Here is a 17,880-nt window from a genome sequence, read left to right as displayed (position 1 = left end):
TGTGTGTATGCGTAGTTGTGTGGTGGGGGAGGTGAAAGGCTGGCGCAATAGAATCATTGAAGACCAATTAAGTTGCTGACAAACTGTGTTTATACAGAAAGGGGTCTCTACCTTTCTCTCTCCCTCTCGTACACACACTGGGGCTTCTGTTTGAGAGCTTTAATGCTTCCAATAAGGCAAGGATGTGTTATGGGTGAATGTGTGTGTGTGTTGATGAGGTCTTTGAAGTATGCCCATGAGACAGACAGAAAGAAAGACAGACAGAAAGAAAGAAAGAAAGAAAGAAAGAAAGAAAGAAAGAAAAGAAAGAGAGTCTAGAACAAAAAAGAAAGAGCTTTAAAATGAACAATGTGTCTCAGGAGGAATAAGCTGTATGTGTGTGAATATCCTGCTGAGAGGCATGCGATGAACTTTAAACTTTCACCTTTTATTAGCCTGATCATTGCATCACTGTGTGATTGTGCACATGTAGTCAGAGGACATTTATCCATTCATGATGAATAAAGCTCCGTGTGTGTGAGTAAGGATTTGCCTACATTGGACCAAATGCCCCACAAAGACAGTAAAACCTCAAATCTCCTACTTTGTGCAAACATTCAGTACAAAGAAAATGGCTTAATTAAGATGTAAAACCACACGTGTCATCGTGAGCAAGATTCTCTCATGCACTCACGAACATGCAATGGCCATCAAGTTTTTAAAATTATTATAATTTTTTTTTAATACCAAAACCTATCTCATGTCTTCAGAAGACTTGGAATACTTGGAGTTGCATGGATTACTTTTATGATACTTTTGGGTCCTTTTTAAAGCTTAAAATGAGTCACTATCAACTGCCATTGTATTAAAAAGACTTTAAAATATCACCTTATAAGTGCACTTTTTGAATATGTTGTCTTGGACTTACACTGACCCCTTGGGGCCTGGATGCAGTATTATTTTAACTCGATAGTTTTCAGTTACCAGCATCATAGAAATTCACTATTCACAGATAGCCATGATTATTTTCATCTATGAGTGAAAGTGTTCAATAGCAGGATGGTTACTGAGATTAAGCGAGTAGTATTCGATGTGATTCTAACATGGCCACCTCCATACGGGGACCCTCTCAGTGTAGAATAAAACAGCTTTTATAAGGTTACTGATATGGTCTTTATCGCATGTGAGTGCTCATGATTTTAAACATTTGTTTCAAAATTACTATTCATTTCTTTGAGTGTAAAACTTTTTAATGAGGAAAGAATTAGTGCATCTTTAAGAAATAAAATCATACAGTTTTGAAACAACATGAGGGCGAGTAAATTATGACACAATTTTCATTTTTGTGAAAAAAAATGTTTTAGCTTAGCAACTGGAAAGTTATGCATCTGAAAGCAGCTATTCTTTTAGAACATATACTTAGTTGAACCAACAAGCACAGCAGTAAGTTGGATTAATGCAATTATTTCAGTTGGCCTACACAAATTATGGTTCAGTCCTATTTACCCTTTTCTCAGCTTGCACTAAGGCATGAATAATATGATTGCATTGTTTGGCCAAGTACATGATTTTATTGACCACTGTTGTTGTTGATTTTGCTGTCATGGTAGGTAAATTGTTGTTTTGTGATGTAAGGATGAGTTTATTTCTCTAATGAAATGATCCATTTGTAGATTGTTAACCTTGTTGTGTTTTATGTAGGCTAGCAAGTGTTGAGGTCTGTGTGTGCCATTTAAAAAAAGTTTTGTCTTTTTTTTCTCATAAGTTTTCACATGATGAGTAAAAATTTGACATAATTGTTTAAGACAGCAAGCATATCACTCTCCATTAATTATGTTTATAGAAATGTACACGAGATGCTAACAGCATTGAACAGTTTAAAACCATGTAAATGAGGACAGCAATTTTCATAGGACTAGGTTTTTAAAGAAGTTTAAAGGAATATTCCGGATTCAATACAAGTGAAGCTCAATCGAAAGCAAATGTGGCATAATGCTGATTACCACAAAAATGTATTTAGAATCGTCTCTCTTTTTCTTTAAAAAAAAGCAAAAATCTCGGTTACAGTGAGGCACGTACAATGGAAGTGAATGGGGCCAATTTATGGAGAGTTTAAAGACAGAAATGTGAAGCTTATAATTTTATAAAGTACTTACATTTAATCTTCTGTTTAAACTCATGTATTATTCAAGCTGTAAAGTTGTTTAACTCATCATTTAACAGTCATTTATGGTTGTTGACATCATAATATCATAATGGCTATGAAATTGCAATATTGGCTATAACTTTTTCATGTTGGAAGAACAATTAATTTCCATGTATGCTCTAATTTTCTCAAAATAATAAATATTTGGAATATATTTTTATGAAGTCATCTGAAATCAAAGCGGTGGACCATTTCTGATGCTGTACAGCGAAAACAAAATCTTGGTAATAGTTTCTTTGTTAAAAGAAATGTTTTGTCAATAAGTTCAAAATGTTATACTACCCAGTAAGGAATAAACAGGTATACTTTAATACAATTAAATAATAAGGTAACTATTTGTCACAAAATATGTCTTGGACAAATTAAATTTTGTAGCGTGACTGTGACTTTGAATTGCAATTCACTAAATTACACTTCCTATCATTCCAATTCAACTTCCATGGATTCCAACTCATGAAATGAAAGGGAGTTAATTCTGAAATTCTGAATAATGCACAACCCTGTTCACAATTCAAATTTTTATACAATCATTGATAAAGGTAAAAATATTTGGTTGTAGTCTGTGGAGGGTTTGAGCACAAAACTTGAATTGAGCTCTAAAATCACCCTAGAATACTTTATTAATCATCAAGATTAGATAATACTAAATGCATACTAGAACAGAAAAGATATAAAGATGGAGTTTGGGTGTGGATGTATACCAGAAAAATTGCCACCAGAATAAGGTAAGTGGACATTTATATACCCTTTTTTATTGATTGGACTAAATGAACATGCTCCTCCAACAATTACATTTACATGTAAAAATCAAAATAAAATAAATATATATATAGAAAGGTCCTTAATGAGAAGTGGTATTACAACATCTCTTCTTTGTTTTAAATAGAGATGTGACAGATAGAGAGTGAAAGAGAACAAGGAGACAAGAAGACAAGGAGTGTGAGATTAGTCAGACAGCATTATGATGATAGACAGTGAGTGAGAAGCAGGGAATGAAATAGAAAAGAAAGCAATATTGAGTGAGGAGTTAGGAGTTAAGAAAAAATGGAACAAAAGAGAGATAGGAGAGAATAAGAGTGAGAGGTCAGGAGGAGAGTCTTAGGGAAAATCCTAAATCCTTCATTCATGGAGGTCTGGTTCTGTCCCTGCTGTCCTGTACACACCTACATGTAATGAGGGTCACTGGTCACAGGTCACTGCATTGAACAAAGTCTGTGTGTGAGTGTCTGTGTGTGTGGCAGATCTCATTGTCAGCTGACCTCAGTCAGTTACCCACCACAGGATAGACCCCTGGACACACAATCACCCACCCAACGCATTCTGAAGTTTCAAACCTTAGACACACCCTCTACAAAAACCAAGAAACAGACAGACACAAAATGTCCGAAATGTCCCACACATATCCGCTTAATACACCAGATAAAACATACATACCCTAAAAAAAGATATTCACAAATTGCGAAACCATGCCCATTTAAAAAACATGCTCAACATTTTACAGCACACAAGTTTTAAAGTCATAGTGTCAGGAGTAAAAACCCCTTGCAAACAGTACCATGGTATTATCATGTTTTTATGGTACTACCACATTGTATGGACAAATATCATTGTAATAACATGTACTTAGATATATACTGTACCATAGCATTACCATGTTTTTAGACCTATGCCATGGTAAAAATACGTTTTTGGATATATATCATGGTAATACCAGCTCTTTTGTCGACATTTACCAAGGTAATACAATGTTTTATATAATTTTTTTTATGATAAATATCATTGTAATACCATGTTTTTGGATATACCATGGTAATCAGTGTTGGGTAACAATACTTTTTAAAGTAACTCATTAGAATATTAAAAAACGTAACCGAAAAGTTCATTTTTATGGAAAGTAAAGCATTACGCTACTTTTGCGTTATTTTTTGCATTACTTTTTACTCACAGCCACTTTCTCTTCTGCTATGCTATGCATTCCATACAAATAAGCCATGCAATGCATACAAGAGACATTATATGTCATGCTAGCTACTGTACAACACTCATGTCAAAACAACATAGTTAATAAACAGATATTTAGAAAGTAGGTCTTCACATCATAAGAAACAATAACATGAATATGCATTTTTTGCTTTTCCATGTAGATTCATACAATGGCAATAATATATATATTAATGTAATCATGTTGTCTGAATATACAGTATACAGTACCATGGTAATACCATTTTTTTTTTAGACATATACATGGTAAGAACGTGTTTTATTTGGAAGTGTACAATGGAAATACCAGGTTTTTTTGCACATGTAGTATGCTAATGCCATGTTGTTGTTTTTTAATGTTATCCTTTAAAGTGCCTTGAAGCACCACATTAATATTATTGTGTATATATATATTAATCATCCATGGTGTTACCATCACTATACCATTGTCCCACCACAGTCCTTTCTTGTAAAGGACCAGACAGACTTTTAAATGTCAAACTACAACAAACCGTTGCAGTAAGAATTAATGCTTGACATTTAAAAAGTACACAGTTCAATATTAATAATAGCTTCCACATAACTAAAATGTCCCACTGCAACAATAAACAGCGATACCTCTAATGTAACATAGTGGTTGTGATTTACATCACTCTACACTGATGTATGTCTGTAAACCACAGACCCTTTTAGGAGAGCTGAATGTTTGGAATAGCAGTGCTGTCTCTGTGTGTGCTTTTGAGTAAATAGTTTATGTGTAAGATCGTACTGATAAGGTGTGTAAACCAGGTGTGCTGGTGACCACAAGATCTGATTAATGCAAACACTTACATTGATGTCTTTCCCTGCCCAATTGCACTCTTCTCTCCAATCCACAGGGGCTGGCCAGTAAATCTAAGAGAGAGAGAGAGAGAGAGAGAGAGAGAGAGAGAGAGAGAGAGAGAGAGAGAGAGAGAGAGAGAGAGGAAAAGTTTTGGGTGAAGGTTAGGACCTTTGCAGAGATAGACATGTTTTGTGTCTTGAGGGACATTCTCGTTGAACCCCATCAGAGACACGTTAAAATACACGACCAGGGGCAATGCACACAAATCTGGGCATAACCCCTCTTTAAAAGCACCTGTGTGTGAGTGCAGTGCTGGCACACAGTGACTGAAAACTCTCAATCATCATTCCTTGGTTTTCCTTCCTAAAGAAATAAAGATCCATCATTCTGTCATTGGCATGTTGGACAGGAGCACCATTAATCATCAGCCATGTTTAAAGGATAATTAACTTTACACAAAATAAATGCTATAACTTTCCTAACTTAATTTACAGTACAACTGGTATTAACATTCATTTGGGATAACGATCAAAGGAAAGCACTGCATACAGGTGTAAATGGGGTCCGAAATGTGCCAATCACACAAACCACACTCTCAGTCAGAAATGCACTTGACCTCAACGTACTTAAAGTGTAAATGTTAATCCACCCTGTTGTGTCCCGGACAACAGTAAAGGATAGCCTACTCACCAACAACCATTTAAAATGTTTTAAACTTTGCCAGATATATGTGGCTTTAAAAGAAACAACCATCCAATTGAAGAAAAAAAAAAAAAACAACTCATGCAAGTACGAGTATTTCTTAAGCTTTGGGTCATTTCATGTCCCAGGGGTTGATCTTTATTAAAACTTTATTAAAACAGATTTCAACTTTTTTCTATTTGTCATATGAAGTTCATGTTAAATCTTACTTGTAAACTTTTTACCAGGCTTTCATCATTTATTTTTGGTTATTTTAAAATGCCTTTTATGCATAGATTTTACTGTTTTTTCCTTGTCCAAAACACTGCCTTGTCTGTTATAAAAATACAAATTATTACATGTTTAAAACTATGATAATCTAAACAAATAATAAATTCAACATAATCAATTTCAAAAGGTATTGGGTGAAAATAATTTCTATCAATATTTTTGTCCCACATGTCATATATAATTTAGTCATTTCCACCACACCACATCTTTTCCAAGTACATTTAAGTCAACAAAAGTGTCAGTGAAAAACATCCTTCAGATGAAATATGAAACAAGTGATGTTTAAATAAAAAAAGAAAAGAAAAATATTACTAGCGATTACTGAGGAGCCGAAAATAAGGTACGGCCGTTTACAGTGGTAGGTCTAGTGCTGTGGCAGGAGTGACACAACATCTCGTTCCCTCCCTTGGGGAACGGAGGTTACAACAGTAACCATGACGTTGTGTCGAATGAAGTGACACAAGGGGTCCCATATAAAAACGCCATGCACTGACCGTGTTACGTGAACTGCGTGACAGGTGCAAGCAGGCTACTGTGTGCTAGAGGCAACTGTGTCGGCTGCATGTAGCCCTCCCCAACGCCCCCAAAGAGGTGTCACATACAGACCTTAGGTTCCCCGCACCCCTGAGGGGAGGGGGGGAACAGGCGCTACATGACTAGCATGGGAGCAAGCCCGGCAGCCGCAAATTTTCTCTCACAATGTCTCTCACATAGGATGTGAAGCGGCTGGGGCTATCTTAACGCTATGAAATGCATTGGGGAAGGCGGTCTTTCCCGGTCCTATTCTTTCAGGGGGAAAAGACACTGTGGAGGCCACATCCTTCCCAGTCTAGGGGGAGGTAACATGTGGCAAATATACCATGAGGGTTGTGAAGCCTTACGTGGGAAATGGCACGGTGGTAGATCCAGCCTAATTAGGGGGGACTCTACAAGCACGGCGACCGGGTAGTGGGTCTGCCCAAGGGAAACGTGGATCCACCGACAGGGAATACATCACAGGGAGTTTCCTGGAAAAGGAACTAAGCCCGTGGAGCCTGACCCCAGTACAGAGCACCTGTGACTCGTAGTATGTCTGGCCGCGAATTGCTCTATTGATTTTTACGGCCAGAAGGCTAGGGAGAATCCAGGGAGCGACGTTTAGTGGCTAACCTGGGATAGAAGGCGTACTGGATCAACTTGGTGAAGGGCACTGTGTGCAAGCTGAACACCCGGTCGGTTGTGCCGCGTTACCGAGTTCTACCGGCTCGGACCTGACAAAACACGGGACGAGACCGACTCAACCTTGAGATTATAAAATCTGGCAAAACTATTGGGTGTTGCCCAGCCCGCTGCTCTGCAGATGTCTGCTAAGGATGTGCCATGGGCCAGTGCCCACGAGGATGCCACATTTCTCGTAGAGTGTGCTCGAACCCACAATGGGGCGGGCAGGGCCTGGGTATGATAAGCTAAAGAAATAGAGACAAAGAGCTGCTCAGAACACCTAGAGATCGGCGGCCGGTTCAAATAGATACGCAAAGCACGTACCGGACACAGCAACGAGAAGGCTGGGTCTACTTCCTCGCGGAGAAGGTTGCTTGCAGACCCACGACCTGGTACCTGAAGTTGGTCGTAGGAACCTTGGGCATGTAGCCCGGTCCCGGCCTCAGGATAACGTGAGAATGTGCCGGACCGTAACTCCAGGCAGGTGTCGCTGACAGAGAACGCATGCAGGTCCCCAACCCTCTTGATGGAGGCTAATGCGATCAGGAGGGCCGTCTTCAGGGAGAGGGCCTTGAGCTCAACTGAATCAAGCGGCTCGAAGGGGGGTCTCTGAAGGCCTGAGAGGACCACAGAGAGATCCCAGGAGGGGAACAGGCTAGGTCGGTGAGGGTTCAGTCTCCGGGCACCTATCAGGAACCTGATAATCAAGTCGTGCTTACCTAGGGACTTGCCATCTACTGCGTTGTGGTGGGCTGCGATAGCAGCTACATACACCTTCAAGGTGGAGGGGGACAGCCTCCCCTCCAGCCTCTCCTACAGGAATGAAACACCGAACTGCGCACCTCTGCGGGTCTTCGAAGAAGAACACCAATTCGTGAACAAGCGCCACTTTAGGGTGTAAAGATGCCTGGTGGAGGGAGCTCTGGCTTGGTTGATCGTGTCTACGACTGCAGGTGGTAGATCCACTAAATTTTCTGCATCCCATCCAGGGGCCAGACGTGGAGGTTCCAGAGGTCTGGGTGCCAGAGGGTCCCTGTCCCTGAAAAAGAAGGTCCTTCATCAGGGGAATTTTCCAGGGAGGTGCTGTCGCGAGGAGCATAAAATCCGAGAACCAGGCCTGGGTGGGCCAGTAAGGGGCCACCAGGATGACCTGTTCCTCGTCCTCCCTGATCTTGCACAGCACCGGTGCAAGAAGGCTCATTGGGGGAAATGCATACTTGCATAGCCCTCGGGGCCAGCTATGTGCCAGCGCGTCTGTCCCGAGAAAAGCTCCTGTCAGGGAGTACCAGAGCGGGCAGTGGGAGTTGTCTTGGGAGGCAAAGAGATCTATCTGTGCCTTGCCGAATTGGCCCCTATCAGCTGGACCACCTGGGGGTGGAGCCTCCACTCACCATGGGTGAAACCTGCCATTTCAGCACGTCCGCCATCGTGTTGCGGTTGAGAGAAGTGGAGAGAAATCAACCGCATCCAGGAACTACACAGAGGCGGAAAGACATCTTTAAAAAGATGCGTCCTGAAAAGGACGTTAAACGCCTGCTGTGTATTGCTCTTCTATGAATGGGAACTCAAACTCTTTTAGAGGAAATAAACTCTTTTTAGGAGGAGAAACATTCTTTCAGGCGCTGAAAGCGCTGTCAAAGCACACAGGGGCATAGACTGCACAGCGTGCAGAGAGAGAGAGAGAACGCCAGCTGGAAATGCGCTGTAGGTCCAACAGCAGTGCTTATCGACAGAGGTGAGAGGAACAGTGGTGAACTCAACTTGCTGTTGCACAACCGTTGGGCTCCAAAGAAAAATTCTGACTGGCACCCCGCTTCCCTTTATACCCGTATGTCCGAGGCGGGGCATAAAATCTCTGTCTGCCAACTTGACATTGGCCTTTTCTCAGATTCAGAGGTACGTTTGGCATCCCAGGAAGACCCCTTGTGTCACTTCATTCGACATAACGTCGAGTGAGTGACAGAAGGGGAACCCTAATTGTCATCACATAATTCGAGATGGATGTTAATACCTGGTGTAAACAGGACCTAAGTTTGCCCCTCAAACTAATTAGTCAATTTAAGTAAATGTAATTATATATAATATAATACAATAACAGAATATAAAAGATGGAGATGGAGAAATATATGTGGAGTTGCAGTGGTGGAGCTATTCCACATGATTTGTCACTAGAATAAGGTAAGCAGCTGCCTATGTAACCTTGTTTTATGAATGAAGAGATTAGATAAATAAGCTCTTCCCAAACCTTGGTATAGAACTAAATTAGATGGTTGAAACACAGAATGGAAAATTGTTCCTTTTACTCTTACAGTATGGGTGAAGGAACTGATGAGTAAGAGTGGCGAAAGAGAGAGTGAACTGAGTTTGCTGTACCTTCTGTTCATGTTTGCTGATGTTGTCGAGACTAAGAGATAACAGAAAGTTACGTCCACCGACAAAAAGCCGTCCCCTTTCCTCGTCCAACAGCAGAGCTCCGAAACAACACGAACGTTCCAACTCAAAATGCTTGACTCCATTGAACTGTTGAAGATCTGTAGAACATACACACGTGCAACCAGAATTTAAATTCAAACACATTTACAGACACGGATGTTACAATTTGTTTTAAGATTGTGGGTAAAAGTTTTGGGAAACAATATTAATTGACCATTTGTCCTCCACAATGTGCATGGTGGTTATGGCTATGCATAGCCTCGTGCGACTTTGACCACATGCGTGGACATTGTATTTGGGCTTCGCTTTATGCAACACATAATTTCATTTAATTTAAACTAACTGATCTCAGTTCAGAACAGTCTGGGCTGTCAGTAAGGGGTTAAACCTTCGATAGAGACGTGATAAAACAACATGGTGCCGATCACAGCAGAGTTTGTCTTTGGGAGAAATACCAACAAAACTAAATCTGGTAAGGAACCTAATTATGTTTTTAAATTGAAACATGTTTGAGTAAAAAATTGGAGTCTCTAGTTTCATCCGATATGCCATTTTTAAAACTTGAGCGATTTATCGAGAAACACCATGCTGCTAAACAAATAGCACAAGATTTTCATTAGAAATCCTATATTTACTGTGCATTTTCACACTGAGAGAAGTTTTTGCTTTCAGAGGCTTTCTATGCAGTTAGGATTAAAATATAGTAAAACATTTTTTAAATAAAATCTGACTTTCTGTAGCTTATTCTATAGATTATTCTAAATTCTAAAAAACATACGTGGACATAAATTTTTAGCAAAAATATTGACTGGAGCTACTAGTGACAAATAAAAAAGGGAAATGGAAGAACAGTCACACTTGGTTCTCAGGAGGATATAGACACAATATTGTACATCAGATATAAGACAGACTTATTACCTTTGTAAGAAAGCTTCATGCGTGGCGAGGAAGTAAATATTGAACTTCCACTGGATGAAGCACTGAAGCTGACCAGCCCGAGCAGGATCAATGAGCTGACCGTCATCAACGTCATCTTAATAGTCATCATCTTCTGGGTTCTTCTGAAGATTACCAAAACTTCTCAGCAGTTAATGGTAAACCACAGACAGCTGCCACACAGATGGTTGACTGGGATGCGGGTTGTCCTGGCAGCTGTTGCCGTGACAGCTCTTAGTTATCCTGTTGTTGTGACAGTGCTGCTGTGGATGTGGAGTTTCCTCTCTATGCTGGAGGTCTAAACATCAGGAAAAAATAAGAAAAAAAAATTTGTTAAATAATGTTTATCTCTCTTTTTGCCTCTATTCAGTTTCTTCTTGATTGCTCTTTACTCCTACAATAACTCAGTCTGATAATAGCCAGGATATTTCAGATATATAGTCCTGGACTACCACACACACCTAGTTTTTATTTCAAAAACACTGGCAGATGGTCTTAAGCTACTGTCCTGTCTAAAATGAGGAGAAGGAAATCTGATCTCATATCACACACATGCATACACTCACACAGACTTGGATGTTGAAACATCTAAGCATTAGATATTGTAAGCTGATTTTCTGGTTCTGATCCAAGTTCATTGAATTCCCATTGAAAACCAAAATCCACTCTGTCAGAAAACCATCCAGATCTCATTTCAGAACAACAGCATCTAATTACCGGCACGTATGTGTGTGTGTGTGTGTGTGTGTGTGTGTGTGTATGTTTGTGCTTGTTTAATATAAAATAACTACTTCACGTGTTCATATAAGGCATATAGAGGGAGATTTGCAGTGTAGCGCATGAGCTATGAAAGGAGAAGGAGGTACTGTATTATTTTAAAACATATCATTCAGACTTCCATCCAGACAAACCGCTGATATGATAGCTAAAAAAAGAACCTCATCCACTCTTAGTCAAAACAATCAGATTATGCCTAACAAACGTTGACGCATGTACACAATTATTGTTTTTAATGTTCTTGCTTTATCACATTTTTTTAGGTAAAGAGAGAGAGTGTGATGTGTGTGTGTGTTGTGTGTGTGTGTGTGTGTGCATTATTTCAGTATGTCAGACACTAAAGAGGTATCTGCATGGTTATTATCTTCTTTTCTTTTTCTATTCCCTCCCTAGTGTTATAAGACTCTGATAAAAATTGTTATTAGAGAGGGATAAATTGCAGTCTTTTAAAATCTGAGCCACTAGTAACACACACACATACACACACACACACACACACACACACACACACACACACACACACACACACACACACACACACACACACACACACACACACAATTCATATACCCATTTGCTGCAGTGCTGAATTTTAATAAGTGTTAGTGAGCAGTGCCAGTAAGATGAGTGGAGACCTACTGACTGATTTTTATATGTACACACAGACACACTCACACACACACACACACACACACACACACACACACACACACACACACACACACACACACACACGCATGCACGCACGTACGCACGCACACACACAACATTTTGTTGAAGTCTGAAAAAGAGAATAAATATTAGTGTGTAGACATTTTTAGTAAAATTACAAAAATGTAAACATTTTTATTTTTAAAAAAGAGTTACAAATACAGTAGTTTCCCCAAACCAAATATAAATGAGCTTTGTTCGCTTTTTTCCTCTTTCTGTTTCTCTCACTGTGAATAATGGAACCATTCACAAAAGCAGACAGCAGAGGTCTCATAATGAAACACATGTAAATACGCACGCGCGCGCACGCACGCGCACACACACACACACACACACACACACACACACACACACACACACCCACACCCACACAGCCTCTCTGTCTGTAGTGCTTTAACACTGATTAGCAGTGCTAATTTACTATAAACAAAGCTAACATGAGCTACTGCAGACCTGTGTGTGTGCTCGTGCGTACGTGTGTGTGTGATATAATTTCAAGTGTGTTTACAAGGTTCTCACACCCCATCCTGAGAGATTTATACAGGAGTAGAGTGAAAAAGTGCATCCCTGTGCCCTTCACGTTTCTTTAAGCAAAGAGGATGTGCCAACGCAGCAAATCGTACATCATCATTACAGCCAAGGCTGTAGGACTACACACTCTCGCTTGTATGAAAACACTCACGCGCGCACGCATAGCAGAAGACTCTTCCATAGGAATCAGGTCCCAAAACCAGACTAAATGCTCCTAAGCCTCAAAATAAACAAACAATAATTAACATTAAGGCCTCAATGCCACAATGACAACACTAGACAAAACAAGTCAAAAGAGAGAGATGGAGGAAGAGAGAGAGAATGAAAAGAGAGGAGGTAATTACTGTGTCATAAGCCTCTAAGTTCATGAGCAGAGACCCTGAAAAGAGAGAAAGAGGAAGAGAGAGACAGAGTGGAGGAGAAAGGAGTCAATTGTTCTGCTGAGCGGTTCCTGGACTACGACCAAATGTCAGAACCTCCAGTAAGGGAACAAAAGAGAAAAGAAAGAATGAGAGGATAAGAAAAGAGAGAGAAAAGCCCTATTTGCACATGCAGAGGAAAATAAATATAAACAGTGTGAAAAAGGCTTTTCTTCCCAGAGAGAGAGAGAGAGAGAGAGAGAGAGAGAGAGAGACAGAGCGAGAGAGAGAGACAAACAGACAGACAGACAAACAGAGAAATTGTACTTCATTGGCATGATTGTTTGCATACAGTACTGCCAAATCATAAATACAAACAAAATGAAACAACACAAATAAAATCAAAGAAAATCAAATAAAACAAAACAAAACAGATTTCAGTCTGTATCAATCTGAAAAGAAAAGAAAAACACCTTGCTGACTTTTCTTTTTTTATGCTATTTGTAGAACCAACAAGAGCACACTGGCACACTAACATGTGTTACTCTCCCTTGCTTGCTTTTTCCTACAGCTCTCCCTCTCTCTGTCTCTAAGAGTGTATGTCAGGGTGCATTTGTCTATATATCTCTTTGTCAGGCAAATAGACATCAAACTGCTGAAAACTCTCTTTCTATAGATCAACTACAACACTGTCTGAGATAATACTGTGTATACACACAACAAACAGAGACACACTCACACACAAATCCTTTCAAATGGAGTCCAGAAAATGAATGTGGTGGCTCCTATCCCTGTTGGTAATGAAACAGCAAGTTTGAGCATGTGTGTGTGACTGCAGTGATCTCTCAGGTCAGAAGCCCCTCAGTCCATATAGAATAATTCACACAAGTACAACACTCCCTCACACAGACACATTCACTCACACACTCCATCAGAAATAAAGAAGACAAAAATAATTTGATTTAAATTGGACTAAGAAGAGAAAAAGCAATCTTTACACTGCAAAGTGGCAAAGAAGCTGCATCTGAAGTGCCTTTAGATGTTTAATGCTGCTCAGATGTGGCATAAAGGCATTACACAGCAATTACAATTGCATACATCGTTTTTTTTTAAATATATCAATATACTCACTGAGCACTTTATTAGGAACACTATGGTCCAATTTTTTTTTTAAATAAATGCCTGACGTGGTCTTCTGCTGTTCTAATCCATCTACCTCATGGTTCAAATTATTGTACATTTTGAGATGCTATTCTGCTCCCTATAATTGTACAGAGTGGTTATTTGACTTATCGTAGCCTTTCTGTAAGCTCAAACAAGTCTGGGCACTTTCTGCTCACCTCTCTCATCAACAAAGGTGTTTCCGTCTGCAGAACTGGCGCTCACTGGATGTTGTTTGTTTTTTGCACCATTCTGAGTATCCTACTCTAGAGACTGTTGAGCGTGAAAATCCCAGGAAATCAGCAGTTACAGAAATACTCAAACCAGCCTGTCTGGCATGGACTAAATCACTGATAACACATTTTATTACCATTCTGATGGTTGATGTGAACATTAACTGAAGCTCCTGACCCGTATCTACATAATTTTATGTTTACGCACGATGATGGCTGATTAGATAATCAGAAGAATAAGTAGGTGTAAAGTGCTCAAGTGAGTGTATGTAGAAAATATAGAAATATGGGACCCACTTTATATTTGGTGGCATTAACTACTATGTACTTAACCATTTGATACAATGTACTTATTGTGTACATGCATGTTGTTGCATTGTTATTACATATATAATTAAATTTGTAGTTACACTGTTAACGTTACCCCTAACCCAACCCTTACCCCAAAGCCTAACTCTAACCCCTAACCCTAACCTGACTCCTAAACCTACCCGTACCTTAACCTCAGTAGCAGAATAACATGTAGTTACACAGTAAATACATAGTCTTGTATGTATTTAATGTTAGTACATAGTAGTTAAGGCCACCTAATATAAAGTGTGACCGAAATATAAAATGAATGAAATGATAAAATTATACCTTTCAATATTAAACTATGAATAATTAAATACAGTATATGCACTATCTTGACAAAAAAAAAAGTTTATGGCTGCTCTGATGCTGCTTTTCATTTACTAAAAACCAAAGCAGGATCAGAACCGCTTTTGATACTGGAGGCTGAGGTGGGTCAGAGCAGGCATAATTTAGTCTGGCTTTTATGCATCTTTCCACAATATTTTGAGCAGCTTTAAGCTTTGGCACAGAACTCCTTTATCGTTTATGGTTAGGGTTAGGTTACGTGGGTTAGGTTATGGTAAGTTAGGGTTAGCAAGCAGGCCAGTAAGCAACCTCCCAGAACACACTTGCAACCGCATAGCAATGAAATAAAAACATTATGAACACCTAAACAAATGCATAGCAACGCCCTGGCAACCACCCAGAACCCCCTTGCATTGTGGTGTTGAGGAAAAGTACCATTCACATTTGAGTGGTGGCGTAGTGGGCTAAAGCACATAACTGGTAATCAGAAGCTCGCTGGTTTGATCCCTACAGCCACCACCGTTGTGTCCTTGAGCAAGGCACTTAACTGCAGGTTGCTCCGGGGGGATTGTCCCTGTAATAAGTGCACTGTAAGTCGCTTTGGATAAAACCGTCTGCTAAATACATAAATGTAAATGTAAATGTAAAATTGTGATATTTGAAATTTAAATTTAAAATTGGTGTTTTGCACAGTGTTTGCCAGGCACTGTGCAAAAACCTCTGAGGGGATGTTAAAGGACAAACCAGATGGGTTCTCTCTTTTTCTTCTCTCTCTTTCTATTTCCCAGATAATAGTGGTCCTTTACCCCAATCAGATTACCATGGTAACGCTGGGTATTTGTTGTGTGTACTGCCATGTAATCTTTAAAGTCTATTAAACACTTTAAACCCCTTGACTACAAGAGGTACTCTGATACTGTACTCAAAGACAACAGCTGTGTGTATTAGTGTAGGTGTGTGTATGCAAAAAATACACTGTTAATTCATTGTTACTGATATAGAATTAGATCTGTAGAGTGACATTACAGGGTACAATTAGTGTGGTTTAATCAGAAAGTACCCCTGTAAAACAACGGAAGAGTTGTTCCAATAGGTTTTGCAATAAATGAAGGGTGTTTCACCTATAAATTTAGAATAGAGCACACACATACTGTACACACACCCTGGATTTCCGAGAGTCATAAACTGTTGTCCCACACCACAACATCCCACGACTTAAACAAATGAGTATTACATCAGCATGACCAGCTGACGTCAATAACAGCTGATTCATCAAGTACACACACATAAAATAGTCATTACAATTTAGCTGAAACTTGCTTTTTGTTAAAGGGATTCACTTACACAAAACATTTTAATTGTATGGAAAAAAGATGCAATGAAAGTAAAAGGTGACTGAGGTGGACACACTGCCTAACATCTCCTTGTGTGTTACATGGAAGAAAGTCATAAGGGTTTGGAACATCAAAAGGGGTGACTAAATTAAGTCAACATTTTAATTTTTTATTTAAGTTCTTTCTGCAAGTACTTTTTTTTTTTTTTTTTTACAAGTATATTATGTAAGGTACAAGATTACATATTTTCAGTGCTGACATACTACATTAAAGGGATAGTTCTCCCAAAAAAGTTAAATTCTCTCATCATTTACTCATCTTCATGCCATCCCAGATGTGTATGACTTTCTTTTTCTGCAGAACACGTAACTGAGATTTTAAGAAGAACATTTCAGCTCTGTTGGCTTATACAATGCAAGCAAAGGGTGACCGGACCTTTCAAGCTCCAAAAATCACATAAAGACAGCATAAAAGTAATCCATAAGATTCCAGTGGTTAAATCCATGTCTTCAGAAGTGATATGATAGGAGTGGGTGAGAAACAGATTAATATTGAAGTCCATTTCTAATATATATCCCCACTTTCACTTTCAGAATGTGAAAGTGAAAGTAGGGATTTATAGTAAAAAAGGATTGAAATATTGATCTGTTTCTCACCCAAAGTGATTGCATCGCATGTTATGCTCACCATTTACTTGCATTGAAAGGACCAACAGAGATGAGATGTTTTTCTTAAAATCTTTTTTGTGTTCTGCAGAAGAAAGTAAGTCATACACATCTGGGATGGCATGAAAGCGAGTAAATTATGAGAGAATAAACATTTTTGGGTGAACTATCCCTTTAACTGTGTGTTGCAAAAGAAGAATCACTGGAATAGTTGTCCTGTCTCTGGATAGCAAATGTGTTTAGCTCGTGTTAGCATAGTGTGTGTGTGGCACTGGTACATCAGTCCATCTCAACCCGTGTTTGATTCTGGGTCAATGTTGCTTCAGTTGTAACACCCATGGCTAATCACCATGACCGTGGTTGATGCGGCAACATGACATAAAATAAATTCCAGAACTAAGAGGGTACTTATCACCACGGCGACGTTAATGTGTCGTCCACTCCTCTCTGACTATAATCCTCAAATCTGATTGGCCAGATAGAGTGACCCACCGCAACTGTCTGAAACTGGAGGATGTCATAACTCAGCCAGATGACAGCTAGATGTGCTAATTTAGGATAAATGCACACCAGCATTCCAAAGGTGAAAATGACACACTCCACATCTCAGCCCTCATTTAAGAGTTTTGTTTCTCAAGGTTTTTTTTCCCCATATGCTCTCCTCTGAAATTAACAAAACTTCCCCTCTGAATATAGGATCTGCATCCATTCCACATACTTCTCAAACTGAATATTAGTAACATTCTCTCCACTCTCTCTCTCTGTCTCTACCCCTTTATCTCTCGAGTCAAACCATTGAAAAGTAAACCTTTTCACCCATAATCCACCCTGTCTTTGAATTGGGCAACAAGGTATCACACACATTGTCAAACCAAGTTTTATTTTAAAGAAATATAGTAAAACAAAATTTTCGTGCAAAAAATGTATCTATTTACAACCAT

At 39.3% G+C, this 17,880-nt stretch overlaps 1 protein-coding gene across 1 annotated transcript in view; it reads right to left on the bottom strand.

Annotated features, from left to right (window-relative positions):
• The window catches only part of sema3b (sema domain, immunoglobulin domain (Ig), short basic domain, secreted, (semaphorin) 3B), a 45,536-nt gene that overhangs the window by 13,354 nt on the left and 14,302 nt on the right, over positions 1-17,880 (bottom strand). The window contains exons 2-4 of the mRNA XM_052094253.1: positions 10,512-10,827; positions 9,534-9,691; positions 4,997-5,059 (exon numbers count right to left, since the gene is read on the bottom strand). Coding sequence (XP_051950213.1) covers positions 4,997-5,059; positions 9,534-9,691; positions 10,512-10,641 — 351 coding nt within the window. The 5' untranslated portion in view covers positions 10,642-10,827. The remainder of the gene's footprint in view (positions 1-4,996; positions 5,060-9,533; positions 9,692-10,511; positions 10,828-17,880) is intronic.

This window comes from Xyrauchen texanus, chromosome 27, assembly GCF_025860055.1.
Source record: "Xyrauchen texanus isolate HMW12.3.18 chromosome 27, RBS_HiC_50CHRs, whole genome shotgun sequence".
NCBI classification, from domain to species: Eukaryota; Metazoa; Chordata; class Actinopteri; order Cypriniformes; family Catostomidae; genus Xyrauchen; species Xyrauchen texanus.
Note: the sequence above shows the minus strand (reverse complement) of the source record. Positions and strands in the feature narration are given on the sequence as shown.